This window comes from Pongo abelii, chromosome 16 (genome assembly GCF_028885655.2).
Source record: "Pongo abelii isolate AG06213 chromosome 16, NHGRI_mPonAbe1-v2.0_pri, whole genome shotgun sequence".
Classification (NCBI taxonomy): domain Eukaryota; kingdom Metazoa; phylum Chordata; class Mammalia; order Primates; family Hominidae; genus Pongo; species Pongo abelii.
The window spans coordinates 43321289-43339560 of NC_072001.2; the positions used below are offsets into that span (position 1 = coordinate 43321289).

General features: G+C 52.5%; 2 protein-coding genes and 1 long non-coding RNA gene across 6 annotated transcripts in view; 2 read left to right on the plus strand and 1 right to left on the minus strand.

Annotated features, from left to right (window-relative positions):
* The window catches only part of IVD (isovaleryl-CoA dehydrogenase), a 30623-nt gene extending 16420 nt beyond the window's left edge, over positions 1-14203 (plus strand). The window contains exons 12-13 of one of the 3 annotated variants that reach the window (XM_054531086.1): positions 2411-2501; positions 13706-13820. In XM_054531086.1, the coding sequence (XP_054387061.1) occupies positions 2411-2501; positions 13706-13820 (206 nt within the window). Of the gene's footprint in view, positions 1-1759; positions 10012-13705 lie in introns of those variants that run through there. The other 2 variants (XM_024232142.2, XM_054531084.2) reach the window with 2 other exon arrangements.
* Positions 12384-18129, minus strand: LOC129050087 (uncharacterized). Of its 2 annotated transcripts, none has more exons than XR_008513542.2 (3): positions 16957-18129; positions 13478-13559; positions 12384-12998 (listed from the first exon to the last, which is right to left on the minus strand). It is a non-coding gene; the product is annotated as an uncharacterized LOC129050087 (long non-coding RNA). The 2 variants fall into 2 exon arrangements; XR_008513541.2 differs by having other exon boundaries at positions 13478-17296; positions 18024-18103.
* Positions 18130-18272, plus strand: part of BAHD1 (bromo adjacent homology domain containing 1) — a 28347-nt gene continuing 28204 nt past the window's right edge. Inside the window, exon 1 of the mRNA XM_009249706.3 lies at positions 18130-18256. The gene's annotated coding sequence lies outside the window, so the exon portion shown is untranslated. The remainder of the gene's footprint in view (positions 18257-18272) is intronic.

An 18272-nucleotide genomic window follows, 5' to 3' on the forward strand; every position in this document is an offset into this window, starting at 1 on the left:
AGTCCTAATTCTAAATCCATATAATCTAGTGATAACAATCCCTTGCCCATGTAACCCTCTCAAGTCTGAGATCCTTGATCCTTGCACAACCGAGTGCAGGAGGCAAGGTTTCGCGCAGGGCCCCCTTTCAGAAGACCAGTAAGGTGAGTTGCCCTCGGTGGGATGGGACCAGACCTGGTGTAAACGCACCGCGCGGTCTGGAGAGAGGTTCCCAGTCCCCTGCCTGCCGGGTGGGAGCTGGGACCTAAGACCCAGGTGGTCATCTGTCGCGACCCCCAGCCTAGGGCAGGTCCAGAGTCCTTCATCTGACCCTCTCCCTCGAGGCAACGCGCTTCTTGGAGCGTAGCACTGGCTCGCCAGACGCGGCTCGGGTGTCGCGTGGAGCTCGCCTGACCCCTGCCGGCTGCCTGCGGGGTTGGGTTGCAAACGCGCGGAGCCCGCCTATCTGGCCTTTGCCTGGGGTTCAAGGCCCCCAGTTTGGGATTTCAGGACTCAACGACGTTTTGTTTTAGCCAATAAGGACATTAAAGGGAAGAGGGGTTGGGGGAAGCCTATCCTCTATTACCATCATTTCATACAAGGCTTTTTTTTTTTTTTGAGACGGAGTCTCGCTCTGTCGCCCAAGCTGGAGTGCAGTGGCGCAATCTTGGCTCACTGCAAGCTCCGCCTCCCGGGTTCACGCCATTCTCCTGCCTCAGCCTCTCGAGTAGCTGGGACTACAAGCGTCCGCCACCATGCCCGGCTAATTTTTTGTATTTTTAGTAGAGACGGGGGTTTCACCGTGTTAGCCAGGATGGTCTCGATCTCCCAACCTCATGATCTGCTCACCTCGGCCTCCCAAAGTGCTGGGATTACATGCGTGAGCCACCGCGCCCCACCGGCCTTTTTTTTTTTTTTTTAAGACGGAGTCTCACTTTGTCATCCAGGCTGGAGTGCAGTGGCGCGATCCCAGCTCACTGCAACCTCCGCATCTTGGGTTCAAGCGATTCTCGTGCCTTAGCCTCCCAAATAGCTGGGATTACAGGCATGTGCCACAATGCCTGGCTAATTTTTGTATTTTTAGTAGAGACGGGGTTTCACCATGTTGGCCAGGCTGGTCTCAAATCCTTGGCCTCAACTGATCCACCGGCCTCAGCCTCCCAAAGTGCTGGGATTACAGGCATGAGCCACCGTGCCCAGCTAGGCCAGGATTTTTTATTTATTTATTTATTTATTTTTGAGACAGGATCTCACTCTGTCACCCAGTGCAGTGGCGTGATCTCAGCTTACTGCAGCCTCTATCTCCCTGGCTCAAGAGATCCTCTGGCCTCAGCCCTCCCCCTTGCCACACCCCCAACCCCCCAGTAGCTGGGACTAGAGGTGTGCACCACCATGCCAGACTAATTTTTGTATTTTTTGTAGAGCCGGGCTTTCACCATGTTGTCCAGGCTGGGCTCAACTCCTGGGTTCAAGTGATCCTCCCGCCTCCACTTCCCAAAGTGTTGGGATTATAGGCGTTGAGCCAGTGCGCCCAGCCCTTAAATTTTTGTATATGCTTTATGTTCATGGTTTTAAAAAGTACTACAGTTTTTAAAAGCTTATTTAAAAAAATAAAAGTCCCCTGTCCCTCCTATCCCCATTCCCACTCCCAGGAAAAAAACCGCTTTTGAATCTTTAAGGGGCTTCTTTCGATAATTCACTTCATACCTCTAAATGACATGCTTACTTATTGATTTAATTGTAAGCACTTTTAAGGATAGTTTTTGTTTTTGTTTTTAAGACGGAATCTTGCGCTCTGTCGCCCATGCTGGAGTACAGTGGCACAATCTCAGCTGACTGCAACCTCCGCCTGCCGGGTTCTAGCGATTCTTCTGCCTCAGCCTCCTGAGTAACTGGGACTACAGGTGCACACCACCATGCCCAGCTAATTTTTGTATTTTTAGTAGAGACGGGGTTTCACCATATTAGCCAGGCTGGTCTCAAACTCTTGACCTCATGATCCGCCCGCCTCGGCCTCCCAAAGTGCTGGAATTCCAGGCATGAGCCACCATGCCCGGCCCAAGGATAGTTCTTTAAAGTGCATACATTTGATTTATGAGAAGTTATGCCCATACTTTTTTCACTTCCTCGGGCCAGCCCTGTCCACGGGCCAGTGTTTGGGAGCCCTGAAATCAGGTGGTGCAGAGCCCCATTCACATTCCTGGCTGTCTCCAACCCCTGCCCACACTTGGTACCCAGAGCCTACAGCCACACTAGTGCCAAGTGGGAGCTCTCTCCCTGTGTGTGCCACTTGGTTACTCTTGCAGGGGGCCATTCCAGAATTCGGCCTCTTTCCCTCACCCACCACCCACCCACTCTCAGAGGCGAGCCTGGTATCTCTTAAATACTTCTTGGAGCTTAACATCCTGCCAACTTGCCTCCCTTCTTCCAGGCCATGCACCTCAACCCTTCCTCTACACTGAACCAGTGAACTATCAAGCTCCCCGCAAATTCAGTGGCTCCCAGCACCTAAAAGATCTAAGGCTTGGCAAGGCAAATATGACTCTAATCCCCCTGGGCCTTCCCCTTCTGCTGCTTCCCTCCTTCCCTGCTGAATGTTCGTGTTCTTGTTGCAAGGAGTCCTCACTGCCATAGTTCTCATCCCTGTGCCTTTGGTCTGGGGCAGCTCTGGAAGTCCTTCCAGCCATTCAACCTTTCTCTTGCTTCCTCATCTCTAAAGCCTCAGGCCAGGGCCTGCCTCCTTCAGGAAGACCTCTCTTCTCCAACCTTCCCTCACTCCTCTGTCTCCATCTCATCCATCCTGGGTGGGTACCCTTCCTCCTTCTCCCTGGGCATATCTGCACTGATGGGCTTGCCACACAGTTGTTTATTCCAGTTTTCCCAGCATTAGGCAGGCTATGAATCTGAGAGCTAGGACTGTGATTTGACTGTCTTTACATGATCACCATCTAGCACAGTTCCTGGCATGTAATAGGTGCACAACAAATGTTTATTGAAAGAGTAGATGAGTAGTCACATGACACTTAGCTCACATTTTGCTGGTATACTGTTACTTGTGTATGTGGTCCTCTCTGAGTATACTATAAGATCTTTGAGGTCAAAGACCCTCTCTCACTTATCTGAACTCTCCCAATAGCACCCGGGGCTCACAGTAAGTGCTCAGTGTCTATGTTCATGCTGAATGAGTGAAATGACAGGTGGGCCAGAGCCCTGGCCTAATCCCAGCATTGGCAGAAACAGCAGGGCCAGCCGGCTTTGCCTGGCCCTGTTTTCTCCAGGCCTTCCCACCCTAGAGTAGCCAGAGCCCAGCCGCAGAAGGGAGGCCCTCACCCCCATACTCCTCTGACCCACTCAGAGACAAAAGGAAGCTGTGCTAAAAGACCCTGACCCTCCTCTGCTAGCTGAGGACCAGAATGGGAGCTGGAAGGGAAAAGGGGCAAAGCAGAGCCACATAGCCTTTGTGTTCTTGTGTGAAATGCATGGTATATATGGGGGAGTACATACATGCACATATGCAGTGTGAAAAATAACAAAACAACCTCCTGTGTACCCAACACGCAGGTCAATGAAGAGAATATTCCAAGCCCATGTGCCCCTCCTTGACATATTCTCCCCAGGGGAGCCACCATCCTGAATTTGGTGATCATCCTCCCCTTACCTTTCTCAATGGCTTCCTGCCTCTGTATAGATCCCTGAACAATATTGTTTAGGTTGCCTGATTTCAAACTTTCTATAGCTGGACTCATACTATATATATATATTCTTCCATGTCTTGCTTTTTGGCTCATCATTGTATAGTTTTTGTTTTCTTGTTTTTTTGTTTGTTTGTTTGTTTCTTTGTTTTTCATTTTGTTTTGAAACAGGGTCTCACTCTGTTCATGATCACGGCTCACTATAGCCTCAAGCTTCTGGGCTCAAGCCATCTTCCCTCCTGGGCCTCCTAGGTAACTGGGATTACAGGGGTTTGCCATAAAGCTCAACTAATTTTTTTGTATTTTTTGTAGAGATGGGGTTTCATCATGTTGCCCAGGCTGGTCTCAGACTCCTGGGCTTAAGGGATCTGCCTGCCTCAGCCTCCCAAAGTGGCCTCCATGCTCAGCTCTTTTAAATTTTTTATTGTTTTTGAGACAGGGCCTCACTTTGTCACCCAGGCTGGAGTGCAGCAGCACAGTCATGACTAACTGCAGCCTTGACCTCCCGGGCTCAAGTGATTCTCCCACTTCAGCCTCTTCAGTAGCTGGGATTGAAGGCCCAGTCTGGCTATTTTTTTTTTTTTTTAATTTTCTTAAATGTTTATAGAGACAGGGTCTCACTATGTTGCCCAGGCTGGTCTCCTGAGCTCAAGCCATCCTCCTGCTTCAGCCTCCCAAAGTGCTGGGATTACAAGTGTGAGCCACGGTGCCCAGCTTCATTCATGTTAATGAGCAGGACTGTAATCTCTTCCATTTTCTTTCTTGTGTAGTATTCCATAATGTGGAAATACAACAATTTAATTGTCCATTCTACTGTCGATGGACATTTGGGCTGTTTCCAGTTTGGGGCTATTCTAAAACATTCCTGGCCAGACGCGGTGGCTTATACCTGTAATCCCAGCACTTTGGGAGGCCGAGGCGGGCGGATCACCTGAGGTCAGGAGTTCGAAACAAGCCTGGCCAACATGGTGAAACCCCGTCTCTACTAAAAATACAAAAATTAGCCGGGTGTGGTGGCAGATGCCTGTAATCCCAGCTACTCTAGAGGCTGCGGCACAAGAATAGCTAGAACCTGGGAGGCAGAGGTTGCAGTGAGCTGAGATCGCACCATTGCACTCCAGCCTGGGTGACAGAGCGATACACTGTCTCAAAAAGAAAAAACCATTCCTGTGGGTATCTTCTGATACAGATGTGCAAGTGTTCCTCAAGTCATAGTCCCAGGAATATAATTCATCTGTTGTAGGCTATGCACCTGATCAACCTTACTAGATAATACAAAACTGTTTTCCAAAGTAGTTGTGGGTCTATTAGAATGATGCCACCAGAGGTGACTTGGGGCAAAAGTTGAATGCCAGCCCCAGGCCCAACCCCATGAGCTTATTTTCAGCAAGGGAGAGAAGTCAGATGGCAAGAGTGTGCATCTGTGCATCGCTGCTTCCCCAGCCAGGCCCATAAACCACATGTTGAACAAACCTTTATAGGCAAGCTACTAAGACCCATGCACTGGGCGATGGGCTGGGGAGATGGTAATGATTTAGCACAGACCAGCCTCAGAGAGCAACAATTATGTTTCCATTTACCTTGCCAGGCAGCCGGATGCTCCAGTTTTGCCCTGGAAGACGTGAGAGAGTAAGGGCCGGATAGATAAGTGGGAATTTTCTTGAAGAAAAAAAGATATTCCAGGCCCAGGAATATCTCAGCACAGGCAGTTCCTCCGCTCCTCAAAGGTGGCCAGTGGATCAGTGGCGGAAGTACAGAGGGCTGCCCTTGCTGGCAGGAGAAGGAAGGAAGGAAGCAAGACTAGGGCTATGCTCGCGCTGGCAGAGAGAGACACAGCTTCAGATCCAAATCCATTCAGACACACAGCTTGTGCCTTGTGCCCGTCCAGGAGCAAACATGGGTGAGCATGCACATGGACACGCATACCTCTGCACACACTTTCAGAGAGGCTGTCAGACACGCTGCAGGAGCAGAGGCAAGGAGCGTGAACACACAGCTGCTTGTGGGAGATAAGCCCAGCGCTGGGGGCTGCCTGCCTGGCCTGCCTTGAGAGTCCCCTTGCACATCTGCCTGGGTTCCCAAGAGGCAACCTCTACAAGGACATGTGTTTTCAGGACAACCTGCCCCCTCCCGCAAATTCTTTCTATTTACAGGAATAGAGTAGCAAAATCCCTTAGTTCATATTTGAGTCTTGTCTGATGCTGCCAGGCTGGCCAGGGCTGGGCATACAGTAGGTCTCTTTACTTGTTGAAGTAGAATAGTTAAATGAAATTTACTATAAGATAAATTAAGATAACTTTACTATAAGATATATTAAGTTTTAAAATAGGGGGAAAGAGGAACCTGAAATGAGAAAAGGGTAGCGAAGGAAGACTTGATGTCCTTCATAAATGGCCTGCATCCTGCCCAGCCCCTCCTTTCTTTCCAGAAGCCCACCAGTGGCCCAGAGTGGAAGGGTGGGAGTCGGACCAGTCCAAGGTTGCTAATTAAGACTGGACTGCCAGGCACAGTGGCTCATGCCTATAATCCCAGCACTTTGGGAGGCTGAGGCGGGCAGATCACCTGAGGTCAGGAGTTTGAGACCAGCCGGGCCAACATGGTGAAACCCCATCTTTACTAAAAATACAAAAATTGGCTGGATGTGGTGGCACACGCCTGTAATGCCAGCTACTCAGGAGGCTGAGGCAGGAGAATTGCTTGAACCTGGGAGACGGAGGTTGCAGTGAGCCGAGATTTGGCCACTGCACTCCAGCCTGGGTGACAGAGTGAGACTCCGTGTCAAAAAAAAAAAGACTGGACTGTTTGTGGGTTTTATACGACTGCTGCTTGTGACTGCTTGAGAGAGCTGAGATCTGCTCTCCCTTCCTAAGACCGCTTCCAAGGCCCAGAGCTGGCAGCAGTTCAGAATCACCACCTAGATATTGAGATCCAGCCAGTCCCAGGTCCCCTTGTACCTCTTCCCAGCCCCTCCCTCCCAGGTACCTCTGGGCAAAGTATATCCTACGGTCCTTTGAGGCTGGAGAAGCAGGTGGTTGTGAAACAGGCTGGCCTTTGGGACCTCCTCTCCCCTGGTACCCTCCCTCCCTGGGAGGCTGCTTGGCTCCAGAGTGAAGGAGCAAGTAGTGGCCCTCCGTAGTCTTCTCCTTCCATGGCCAGGCTGCCCAGGTGCTTGGAACCTGGCCACACACATCCGGGTGCCCCATTCACTGGCCCTCCAGGCTGTCAGAGACCTTTGTACTGCAATTTTTGTGCCCTCCCACCTGATCACCCACACCTCCAAGTGGGCTGCAACCTCCTGTTCGGGACTCCTGAGCCTGGAGAGAAGCTGTGGGGGGTGGGGCAAGAGCCCTGGAAGTGCCCCAGAATGTGGAGCCTGTTGCCAATAGGGGCAACAAGACAATCTCTCTGTAGGCTGACTGTGAGGCCTCCCCAAAGAAGGATCGGGCAGAGAAATGCAGGCTCCTCAGCCCTGCCTGGGACATCTGCAGCTGCCTCAGAGCTCACATTGTGTGGATCCCAACAGTGTTTCCCTCAGTAATGAGGACCCAGCCCAGTCCCAATTCTGCATTCCGCTCATCCCCAAGGCTGGAAACTCCCTACGGCCACTCCTGTGGGCTCAGCCATCTTACACTACAAGCTCCTCTGATGAGCCCCATCCCTCCGCCCAGCCTGCCCACTCACCAGGAACAGCCATACAACTCATTTCTCTGCTGCCCTATGGAAACTTCATCTCTCTGTGCCTCAGAGGGTCTGCCAAGCCCCTGTGGCCCACCACTCCATTCCTTGCCAGTGGATGCTCTGGCATGGCCAGCCTCCTCACTCAGGCACCTGTCCCCCAGCTGGCACACCCCAGGATCAGCCCACTGGAGTGACCTGCCCCCACATCCACCAATCCCCTGCTCAGTTAAGAACTGGCATTTGCTGAGGGACCATTATGTCCCAGGGTGCCAAGGATTCAAAGACTAGTAACAGTATGGGGCCAAAAAAGTTTATGAGTTAGTTGGGGAGATAGACATAAAAACTATGAGACATCTCAATTACTCCAATTTTAATGTTACCCATTCTTTAAGACCCAGCATGAGCATTAACCCACCTACACACCCACCTGTCTCCGGTTTGCTGCCGTATCCCCAGCACTTTGCACTTGGCTCAGTGGAGGCCCTCTCCCTTCAAATAAATACTTGCATAATGAATGCAAAGCAGGGGGCGGGGGCAGGCTGCAGGGAGGATAACTTCTTTCCTTCGCCCTCCACCAAGCTTATCTAGATGAAATCAGATTTAAATAAAACATCAAGGGCGGCCTTGGAGTGGGGAGGGCAGGAGTGGGCAGGGGGAAATCTCAAGGCTTCACCTTGAACTAAATTCTTCCATCTTTTTAGTGGCAGCTAAAAGAACAGAGTTCTGGGGCCGCAGCCTCTAGCTTCTTGGGTAAGCCATCTGGACTGCCGAAGCCAGAACTGTAACTTTTATGCCTCCAGATTTCAATGAGTCTGCCTTGTCAAACCCATAACCAATTGTTGTCCACTTGTTGAATGAATCAGGTCAGGAAATTTTATAACAAAAATATGTACAAGTCACAAAAAGTACAAATGTTGGTGATCACTCCTGAAAACAGGCAAACTGGGTCAGGATGAGTGTGTTTAAAGGTAGGGAGGCAGAGCCTGGCACGCAGTGTGGCTGCAAGAGGTAGTTTTCTAAGCTAATATGGAAGTCTAGCGCCGTGGCCACCTGGCAGAGCAGTCAGGCTGCAGAGCCACTGCGGCACAGGGCAAGGCTTGATTTCTCTGCCATTCATTCATCACTAAGTAGCTGTTACTGAGAACCTATCATGTGCAGGTACCCTGTGGGCCATGGGGAATCAGTAGGACCCAGGGAGACGCAGATGTGGTTTTCACCCTAGCCTAGCCAGGGAGGTAGGTCTTAGCCAGGAATCACCAGCTTGCCAGGCTTGCTAGGAAAAGAGCATCGCAGGTTGCGGAGTGTGACTGAGCCCGAGAGATGAGATCAGAGAGCCTCCTGGCTGGGGCGGCAACAATAGTCAGTTCCAGATTTGGATCTTTATCCTGAGTGTAAGCAGGAGTCACGGAAGGGTTTAAGCAGGAGAGTGCTATGAAGCAGTCTATTTCGTAAAGATCCCTCTGACTGAGAGCCCTCTGACTGGGGCAGGGTGGATGCGGGAGGCCGGGCTGTGGTTGGTCACAGAGGTGGGTGGAGATTCGAGGCTGGAGACTCCAGTAAATGACAGGCTGTAGTGATGGATTAGCTATGGGTGGCGGCTCAGGAGGGAGAGGGAGGTGCCAAGGCTGAGTCCAAGGTTCTTGACTCTTAAAACTGCCAGTGCCTTTACCCCACAGTGGAAACATTGGGAGAACACTGAGTTTGCTTGTAGTTGGAAGTTGGCTGAAGTGTATCTGATGTTCTTGAAAGACCACATTGATGTTTCAGTGTCAAAGAGAGTGCAGAAGGCAGGGAAAGGGTACTTTTGATAACAGCTTTGCCAAAGGAATATCTTTTTATAAAGAAATGTGACAATCGACTTGCAACATTTTGCCCCCAATCTAACAGTGAGATGAATGTTGCTCACAGCAACTTCATTTGTAAAATTCGAATGAGTTGCTAACAGACATTTGGAAAACATAAGAGTAGAGAGTTGTTTGGGGAAGCTTATTTAGGAAGAAGTGATGGAGAAATCATTAAAAGTGACAAGGCTGGGATCTAAACCCTGGCTCCACTATTATTACGCTTTTTTTTTTTTTTGGTCTTTTTTTTTTTTCTTCTTTTTTGTGGAGAACAGGGTCTCGCTTTATTGCCCAGACAGGTCTCGAACTCCTGGGCTCAAGCTATCCTCCCGCCTCTGCCTCCCTGAGACCTGGGATTACGGGCGTGAGCCACCGCGCCCAGCCGGCTCCACTATTATTAATGTGACCCTAGGAAGTTACCAAACCTCTCTATGCCTCAGTTTTCTCATTAGCAAAATGAGAATAATAACATTATCTTTTTCATAAGACTGGCTGGGGATTAAGAGTATGTGTAGGCCGGGCACAGTGGCTCACACCTGTAATCCCAGCACTTTGGGAGGCGGATCACGAGGTCAGGAGATTGAGACCAGCCTGGCTAACATGGTGAAACTCTGTCTCTACTAAAAATACAAAAAATTAGCTGGGCATGGTGGCAGGCGCCTGTAGTCCCAGCTACTTGGGAAGCTGAGGCAGGAGAATGGCGTGAACTTGGAAGGTGGAGCTTGCAGTGAGCCGAATCACACCACTACACTCCAGCCTGGGCTACAGAGTGACACTCCATCTCAAAAAAAAAAAAAAAAGAGTATGTGTAAAGAGCTTAACACAGGGCCTAACTCATGGAATCTCTCCAGGAACATTACCTGTCACAGAATACACCCTGACAGAGGGAAGCAATGAAGAAGGCAATTGCTGATTTCCCATAATCCCTTTCAACAAAGAAGAGTTGTTGTCCATATAACTAAGTGTAATTTTTATAAATGCCCTTATTAGATTTTTAAATATAGTATAATATTCACAAATCATGGGGGAAAATTGTCAGGCCTCTCATATCTAAGTCTTTTTTTTTCTTTTTTCTTTTTTTTTTTTGAAATAGATTCTCACTCCATCACCCAGGTTGGAGTGCAGTAGTTTGATCTTGGCTCACTGCAATCTCCACCCCCGAGGTTCAAGCGATTCTTATGCCTCAGCCTCCCGAGTAGCTGGAACTACAGATGCGTGTCACCACACCTGTAGAGACAGGGTTCTGCTACATTGGCCAGACTGGTCTTGAACTCCTGGCCTCAAGTGATCCGCCCACCTCGGCCTCCCAAAGTGCTGGAATTACAGGTGTGAGCCACTGCGCTTGGCTTATCATATCTAAGTCTTGATGTCACTTTTCCAGTTACTAATCATCTGGCCCAGTCTTGCTTAGGTCATACACTCTTTGATGTGCTCTTCAGTTTCTGAGGATCACGCCTCTGCTAGGTGGAGTAGCTTTCCTAGGTCAGAAGCAATGCTATCTGCATGGCCTCCCAAGTCTTCTTGGTGCCTGCACGGTGCAGAGCACAGGTGGCACCGTGGTTGGTTAACACCATACTTGTGGCCCAGACTGTAGTCCCCCCAGAGGGTGTCTGCTGGAAAGGGCTGGTCCTGGCTCTTGCTGTGGGTTCACTGAGGCTAAGTGAAGATGGCAAAAGAACCACAGGTGATTCTCTCCTCTGCTCTGAGTTTTGCAAGACTAGAGAGGTCAGTGGCTGTGGCTGGGAGCCTGTAGGAGATGGAACTACCTCCCCTTGAGGAATGTGATTAGGGATGCCACAGAGAATCTTTCCCAAAGAGGGAAATGGCTAGGGCCCTGGCCTTGGGAGGATGGAATGGAGAAGCCATAGGAAGAGGGGCTGGCCTCTCCTCCAAACCCAGCAAAGGGAGCCATCCTGTCTGACTGAAGCCAGAGTGGGGCCCACTGCTGGGTGGACAGAATACAGCCACAGGCACTACATTGTCAGAGCTCCAGATGGGAGACAAGGAGTACAAAACAGAGATGGAAGACTGATTCCAGTATGGAAGTGGGGCAGGCTTCAGGCATGGCCAGATTTGGGCATGATGAAATAGATTCACAATTGCTAATGTTCTGGGGGCACTTGTGGCTACATCAGGTGCTATTCTAAGTACTTTATATGTTTTAAGAAGCTGTAGAGCCAGGAATGTACTCAGAAAGTCTGCATTCTTAACCACTACGCTATGTGAAATGTAGAAAGAAGAAAGCTTTTAGACATATAAAGGGTTAGACCTCTATTTTATCTGTTAAATGCCGTACGAAAAAAAAAGCAAAGGTTTTGGAGCCACTCGAAGCCTATGTGATCTTGGGCAGTTACTTAGATTCTCCAGGTCTCAGTTTCCTCATTTGTCTGTAAATTTGAGAGTGCATTTACCTACCAGAGTTCTTGAGGGTTAAATAAAGAAACGTATGTTGAGTGCCTGTTCATGCCTTCTGTAAGACACCTGCCCCCTCTGGACCTCCTGCCGGCTTTGGAGGCTCTCAATACACTGCCCATTCCAGATCTGGATTTCCTCATCTTCCCAGGGGTCTGCACATCTGGAATAAAGGAACCAACATAGTGGATGCACCCCTGGTCTTCCAATCCACAGCGTTGGGAGTTCCTCAGGGGAGAAGTCATACTCCAAGTTGATATCTGAGCAGACAAGTGTTCTGGTAACAGTAAAGGAGGTGACCCTGGAAGCTGAGGTCCCAAGCAACCCAAACCTAGATCATCACAGAAATGTCATGTTTCTTGGAGTAATTCTCCCCTCTCTGTGTATTTATCCATTCAGTTTCTATTTACCAATTGTTTACTATTCAGTTCACCAAGCATTATTAGGCAACTGCTATTTGCCAGGTATCATGCCATGTTCTCAGGAGTTACCTAGAAGAGCCCACAAACTCTGGACCATGTTTAATTTCCCTTTTCATCTCCAGCCTGGGCCCATGGATCTTGGAGTGTGCTCAGTAAACATCTGCTCCTGGGGCAATAATGAAGGTACTATTAGAGACTGGCATGAGAATGCAACAGGGCCCTCTGAGTAGGTTCAAGGGAACTAGACATTGCAAAGGCCTGCACCACGACACCCATCCGTGTCTCTGTGGCCGCAATGCAGGGCAAGGATCACACACCTGAAAACCTTCAGGGTTCAGGTCCCGTAAATGCTCCACATGGGAGTATGGTAAACTGGAGCATGCCTACCCCATACAGACTACATTTGCTACTTAGTACCAACCTATTGTTGCAAGTGAAAATGTGCGCCAACAGTAGCAAATCTTCTGATTCTTTTCAAGAGAAACTGTAAACCTGGATTTTTATTTTGAATCTCCAAAAATTTCAGCATTGGCCCCTAATTTTAATCTTTTTTGAAAGCCCCATAGACAAATAGAACTTGTCTGCCTGCTTACTTTTGCTCAAAGGCTACTAGTTTGGGAGCCCTAAGTGTGCCTGTGCAAGGGGAGACGTAGAGGGCTGTATGTCCTGGGGCCAGGTTATGACAGACCTAGAATGCCATCCTTCCTTGGGGCCAGGACTGTGCTAGACACACAGGAAGCCATAAAGAGGATGTTAAAGCCATAGGCCTGCCCTCCAGGGGTTTATAATCTTATAAATAAAGACTTATGGGCAAAGCAGCAGATGGTCAGGAAAGTGTGAGGAGGAGACAACTTGGAGTCCATAGAGTTCAGGGCAGCAGGTGGACTTGAGCTTCAGGAGAGTTTCACCTGAGTTTCGGGAGACCTTTCCAGGAAGTCAGGCTTGGACTCTGAGGATGAGGAGTCTGGAGGAGTCTGGGAGATCCATAAACAAATATGAATGGGCACAACCTATGCTGGAGACCCCAAAGAAAAGCCCCAGGGAATCTGCTTCCTGGTGTCATGGGAAGAGGCTCACAGGAAAGGGTAGGGTTGTAGCATGAGGCTTCACTGACACCCTCACACCCCTTCCTATTGAACTTGGCCATCCCTGGCCTCGGAATTCCAGTGGGGTCAGCCTCTACAAGCTTGCAGAAGTCAGTGTTGGGGGCTTGGGCAAGTGGTACAATTCCGGCTAGGGTATAAGCCCTGCCTGTGTGGCTCAGGCCAGGCATTAATGGCTCTAAGCCTCAATTTCCTAATTCGTGAAATGGCGATAGTAATTGCATATACCTACTGAGATTGGGGTGAGAATGAGAAACCAATATAGGATGTCGTTTGCCCCTGTTCCTATATGGTTTTTATGAGAAATGTGCACCGCCAGTTTGTCTCCAGTGGGGTGGGGGAAAAAGCACCTGGAAGGTAAAGCGAAGCTCGTCCCCATGTTTGTCTTTCTTGTTGCTGCTCCGGAAACGACATGGATTCTGGGAGGGCTGCCTATATTAGCGAGTGAGGGAAGAGATGGAGGATGGGGGTCTCTCCATTTCTTCTCCGGGGAAAGAGATGGTAGAGCTCCTGGTTGGCGGCAGGCAGGAGCGGCTGGGGTTGTGGACAGCGCTAAAAGAGGGCTCTCTTTCCCCCAGGGCAGACCCTTTCCGCCCAACACCCACCTGGGAGGGAGGGCGAGACCCAAGGTCAGACGTCCCTGGAGCAGGTGAGCACTGCGAGGGAACTGAGTTGCAAGATCCTCCTGCCTGAACTCACACCCCGCGTGCTGCTCCCCCAACTCGCCTCTCGGATCTCAGATCAGAAGCTTCCTTTCCTCAAAATCCTTCTATGTTCTCCAACGCCTTTGGGACAGAGCTCCTTGGCAGGGTTTACAAAGCTTAGGTGGCCCTACCCACTTCTCCAGCCTCATTTGCTGCCTCACCCCTATACCACAGCTCTGCACCTTTGCTGAAACTGGTACTGGGCGCTTGGGGTGTCCTCATCTTTCCCCTACCTATGGCAGCCTGCCCGAAGAGTGCCTGCTCCTTCAGGCTCCGCTCTCGGCTTAGCCCCTTCTCGGAACGTCCCCGAACCTCACCCCTGCCCCTTGCCAGGGGCAGACCCTGGCAGCCTTCCCTCCTCCTCAGCAGCCATTACGTGTTGCTGTCATAAAGTTATCACTCTGTTTTCTGTCTACTTGTCTCTCTAGCCCCAGCCCATCCCAGCCTCCGACTGCAGGCTCCTGGAGAGCAGGAAAGCCTGGCTCCCCGTGGTAACCCTAAGGCAGGCCCTCTGACTGGGGCGTCCTGGCACCCCACGCGGGCCGGAGAGCCGGGCGGGGGCGCGACGAGGGGGCGCCCGGGCCGCTGGCTCGGAGCCGGGGTTGGGGGTGGGCGAGGGGAGTCCTTCGCCCTTGCAGCGGGCTCCTGCCCAAGCCGGCCCATCCGGCCCAGCTCCCGCTCCCGCTCCGGAGCCGTGCCCACCGGGCCAGGTGATCTCGAACCTTCTCTCTCTCACACCCCAACAACAAACAACCCTCCGCGGTCTCCCTCTGGAGAAAGGAGGTGGAGCCTGACCTCAGCCAGAGGCTGCCGCAGCTGCCGGGGGGAGGGCTTGGAGCTCCAGCCCTTGGGGGAGTCTTTCCTCCAGGGAGTGGTAGGGGTGGGGGCCTTGGAGGGCTCCTGAGCGCCGGGGAACCTCTCCCCACCGGCAGCGTCGACCCTCCCCCAGCGAAGGGAGGAGGGGTAGAGGGGGGTGACTTCAGTGAGTGCCCGCTTCCGACTCTGTCCCTCTCTCAGGCTGGAGTGCCCTCGGACACCTCCTCCCCGACTTACACTCACCCCCTCCTTGAACTCTGCAGTCCCAAAGGCAGGGTGAGACTGGGGACCAAGTGAGCCCAAGGGCTAAGATGCGACTCTGCGGGGCTCCCAGGAGCCGGGGGGCTGCCCATCCCCCACCACTTGACGGTAGTCGGGGGTGTGGGCGGGGTGAGAAGGACCCCGGGGACACTCCGATTAGGTCTGGAGAGAGCCTGAAATAGGATGTAGTCCGCAGTTGTTGGGGTTGCGGAGGAGGCGACTGGGGTGAGGGGCAGAGAATGCACCCCAAGAGAAAGGCATGGGGCCCCAAAGAGGGTAGGAAACGGGATTCAGAGGGCGGGAAGAAGAATGCAGAAACAGCTTTTACGGGGAGAGGCAGACTGCAAAGACGTCCCCTGGCCGGCAATCTGGAGGCTAGCGCTAGGCAGATGGGGGTTTTGGACACAGCGCCATGGACATGTGTTCCCCAAAGTCTGAGCGCATGCAGCCCCCTTGTTCCTTCTTGTGTGGAGACTGAGTCCCACACAGTCCCTACCTCACCGGGACCTCCCCACCCCCAAGGCCCGGGCGGTAGGTGCCTTTAGGGGAGGGAGAAGTCCTGTTCCTCACTGGGCGTTCAACAGCTGGCTCCTTGGTGGTAGGAGGGTACCTTGCCCCTCCAGCTCAAGAGTCAGGAAGAGCACTTCTACCTCCTCATCCCTAGGGAAGACGGCCCCCGCAGGTAAAGACCAGACTTCTGCACTAGGATTAGCCTGGGGGGGCAAATAATTTCTGGAGATCCCTTTAAGGAGAGGTGTTCCAATCCCTTTAAGAGGGAGTGGGTCACAGCAAAAGGACTATAAAAGTCCAGCTTTCTTTATTCCCCCACCCCCCGGGGCTTCCTATGATGGGGGAGGGGGCAAGTGCTGCTGCAGCATTTAATTGTTGCCTTGGTGTCCCTCCCCCAAAGAGCTGTGCCATTCAGTTCGTCCGGTGGGGCTGAGGAGCCAGGTGGCTCAGTAAGTGTTGTGGGGACCTAGACTTCAAGGGCTCTGGGGGTTGGGACAGGGGCTGCCCCACTTCCAGGAAAGAAGGTGGGACCTGGGCAGGGGCTGGAGGGAGGAGAAAGTGGTCACTGCCACCACTGCAGGGACTGCACTGCCGTTGGGGTGCCCTGCCTGGTGCCAGGTGGTTGGATCTCAGGCCAGGCGGTCTTCGGGGACTGCAGCGGGCAGTAGCGGGGAGGTGCTGGGGCTGGGCTGGAGATGACGGAGCAGCCAGTCTGTCCCGACTGTCAGTCTGGTTGTGTGTGGTGGGGGAGGGGTGCGCCGTGTGGTCTCTCTGGCCCTGGATGTTTTCCTCTAGGGCATCTCCCTCTGAGGCAGTTAACCCTTCCCGATGGGTCTGGAGGTCTCTGGGGAGAGAGAGCCCCTGCCTGGCAGCCGCCAGGGGAAGACTCCGGAGACCCGATGGACCCATTCCTCTTTCTACACCAAGTGCCAAACCCTTTTTTCAGTGGGAGACCTCTGGGCTGCCAAACATACCAGGGAGAGGAAAGGTGATGGGCCTCAGGTGTTGGCACAGCTGCCCAGTGAAGTGGGGTGGGGGCAGCATTCACTCAGGAAAGGTTACAGGACCGAAGGAAGGAGGAAGAGGTGGAGCCCTTTCCAGCTGTGGAAGGGCTTTGGACTGGGAAAGAAGGAGGCCCAGTTGCAGAGGTCCCTGAAAGTTGGGTGAAGGAGGCTAGGAGAGGCCAAAAGGTCCCTTTGGGGTACAGGCAGGGTGTAGCCCCTGCTTATTCTTTGCTGGCTTGTTTTAACAAGCAATAGGGAGGAAGGGGGGACAGAGGTGGCTCAGTGAGCTGGCACAGGAGGAACACTTAGTGCCTTTAGCCAGCCTGTGTCCCCACACCATAGCCCACTCAGTCAGAGCCTCCTGGGGCAGCGGACACAGCCACCCACACTGGAGGCTCTGAGGGGAGAACTCCTCCAGCGGCCAGGCAAGCACTTGGGGGTGGGCTGTCATGACTACTCTGCCTCCTCTCCAGTCGGTATTCCTTCCTTTCCCTCCCACCGAGACCCCAGATAAGACAACTCTCCCCTGCTCACCCCAGGGCCCCCTAATGCCAACACCAGGAAGACACCCAATCCTGCCACCTCGTCCTGCTACCATTTCCTCGGCTGAACGTGGGCTTCCTGCCACTTGGGTCTCCTTCCCTGCCACCAGGTACATTCCTCTTCTGGCCTTCCCGGCCTCCATCCCTGCCCATTATCAGGCCTGAAGTGGCTGCCAAGGTCAGCGCCGCCTGGGCTGCAGACAGGAACCCGGCCTCTCTTCTGACTTGGCCTGTAGCATGGCTCTGCTCCCGTGGCCACCACTGCTGTACCCTCCACCACCAATCTCTGACGAGTGGGGGCCACCATGGGGTTAATTTGCCTATGGGACAGACTGGGACAGGGAGAGGGGTAATTCTGTGAGGTGGGGAGTAGGGCTGGCCTGGTGTGTGTTGGGCGGGCGCTGCCGGGAACCTCTGTCCTGTCCAGGAAGGGGAGAAATCTTTCAGTGTCCTACTTTTACAGCTTTGGGGGTTTTGCTTTCCCCAAGGGTGGGAGGTGGGAGAAGTGGCAGTGGGAGAACCTGGACCTTCAAGATATCTCCGTGCCACAGTTTTAGCTTTTAGCTTCCATTCACACACTTTCCCTGCTGAGGAGGTCCCTCCTTTAAATGTGTCCCCCCAAACAGCTAAGACAGTCTGGGCCCCCTGGACAGCGCTGGAGGCAGATGGGGAACTGCTTCTGGGGGAGGTTGTTTCCCAGCCATATTGGCTAGCAACCCTGATTGTCTTAAAAGGCTGCCTGGGTGAGCGCTGGAGTCCCAAGGTCTAGGAAAGGCTGGGCGCTGTGTGTGGTGCAGGAGGCGCCCCTCCGAAGCCCCTGGGCCACACTCCAAGGCTGGGTTTTCCTTGCTTGCCTGGGCAGCCTCAGCACTCTGGGTGCCTCTCTCTGCCCAAGGCGTTCCTGGGGCCCAGCCCCTCCCTGGGCTGCTCCAGCGCTCTGGTGACTTGACACTACCCTTTCTGCCGCTGCTCCTTTTACCTCCTAAAGCTCCCCTCCCCCGCCTGAATTGGGAATGAGGCTTTGTTCAGGGGTGAACTCAGCATTTCTCGAGAACCTACTGTGTGCATATCCCGGGCTTAGTGAAGTGAAGTCCTAGGCGGGCTCTGGCACCACCAGGTGCCCAAGACACAGCTCCTTCCCGCACCTAACAGGGACTTCCCATCTCTCTCTGTGACCTCAGCCCGCTGTGCCCACCCACCCCACTGACCCCGCGAGCGTGCTCGGGCTTGGGAAGGCACGTCTGTGGGGGTGAGAGACGGAGCCACAGCATTCGGTGACTAGGGGAAGCCAGGTAAGTGTCTACACTT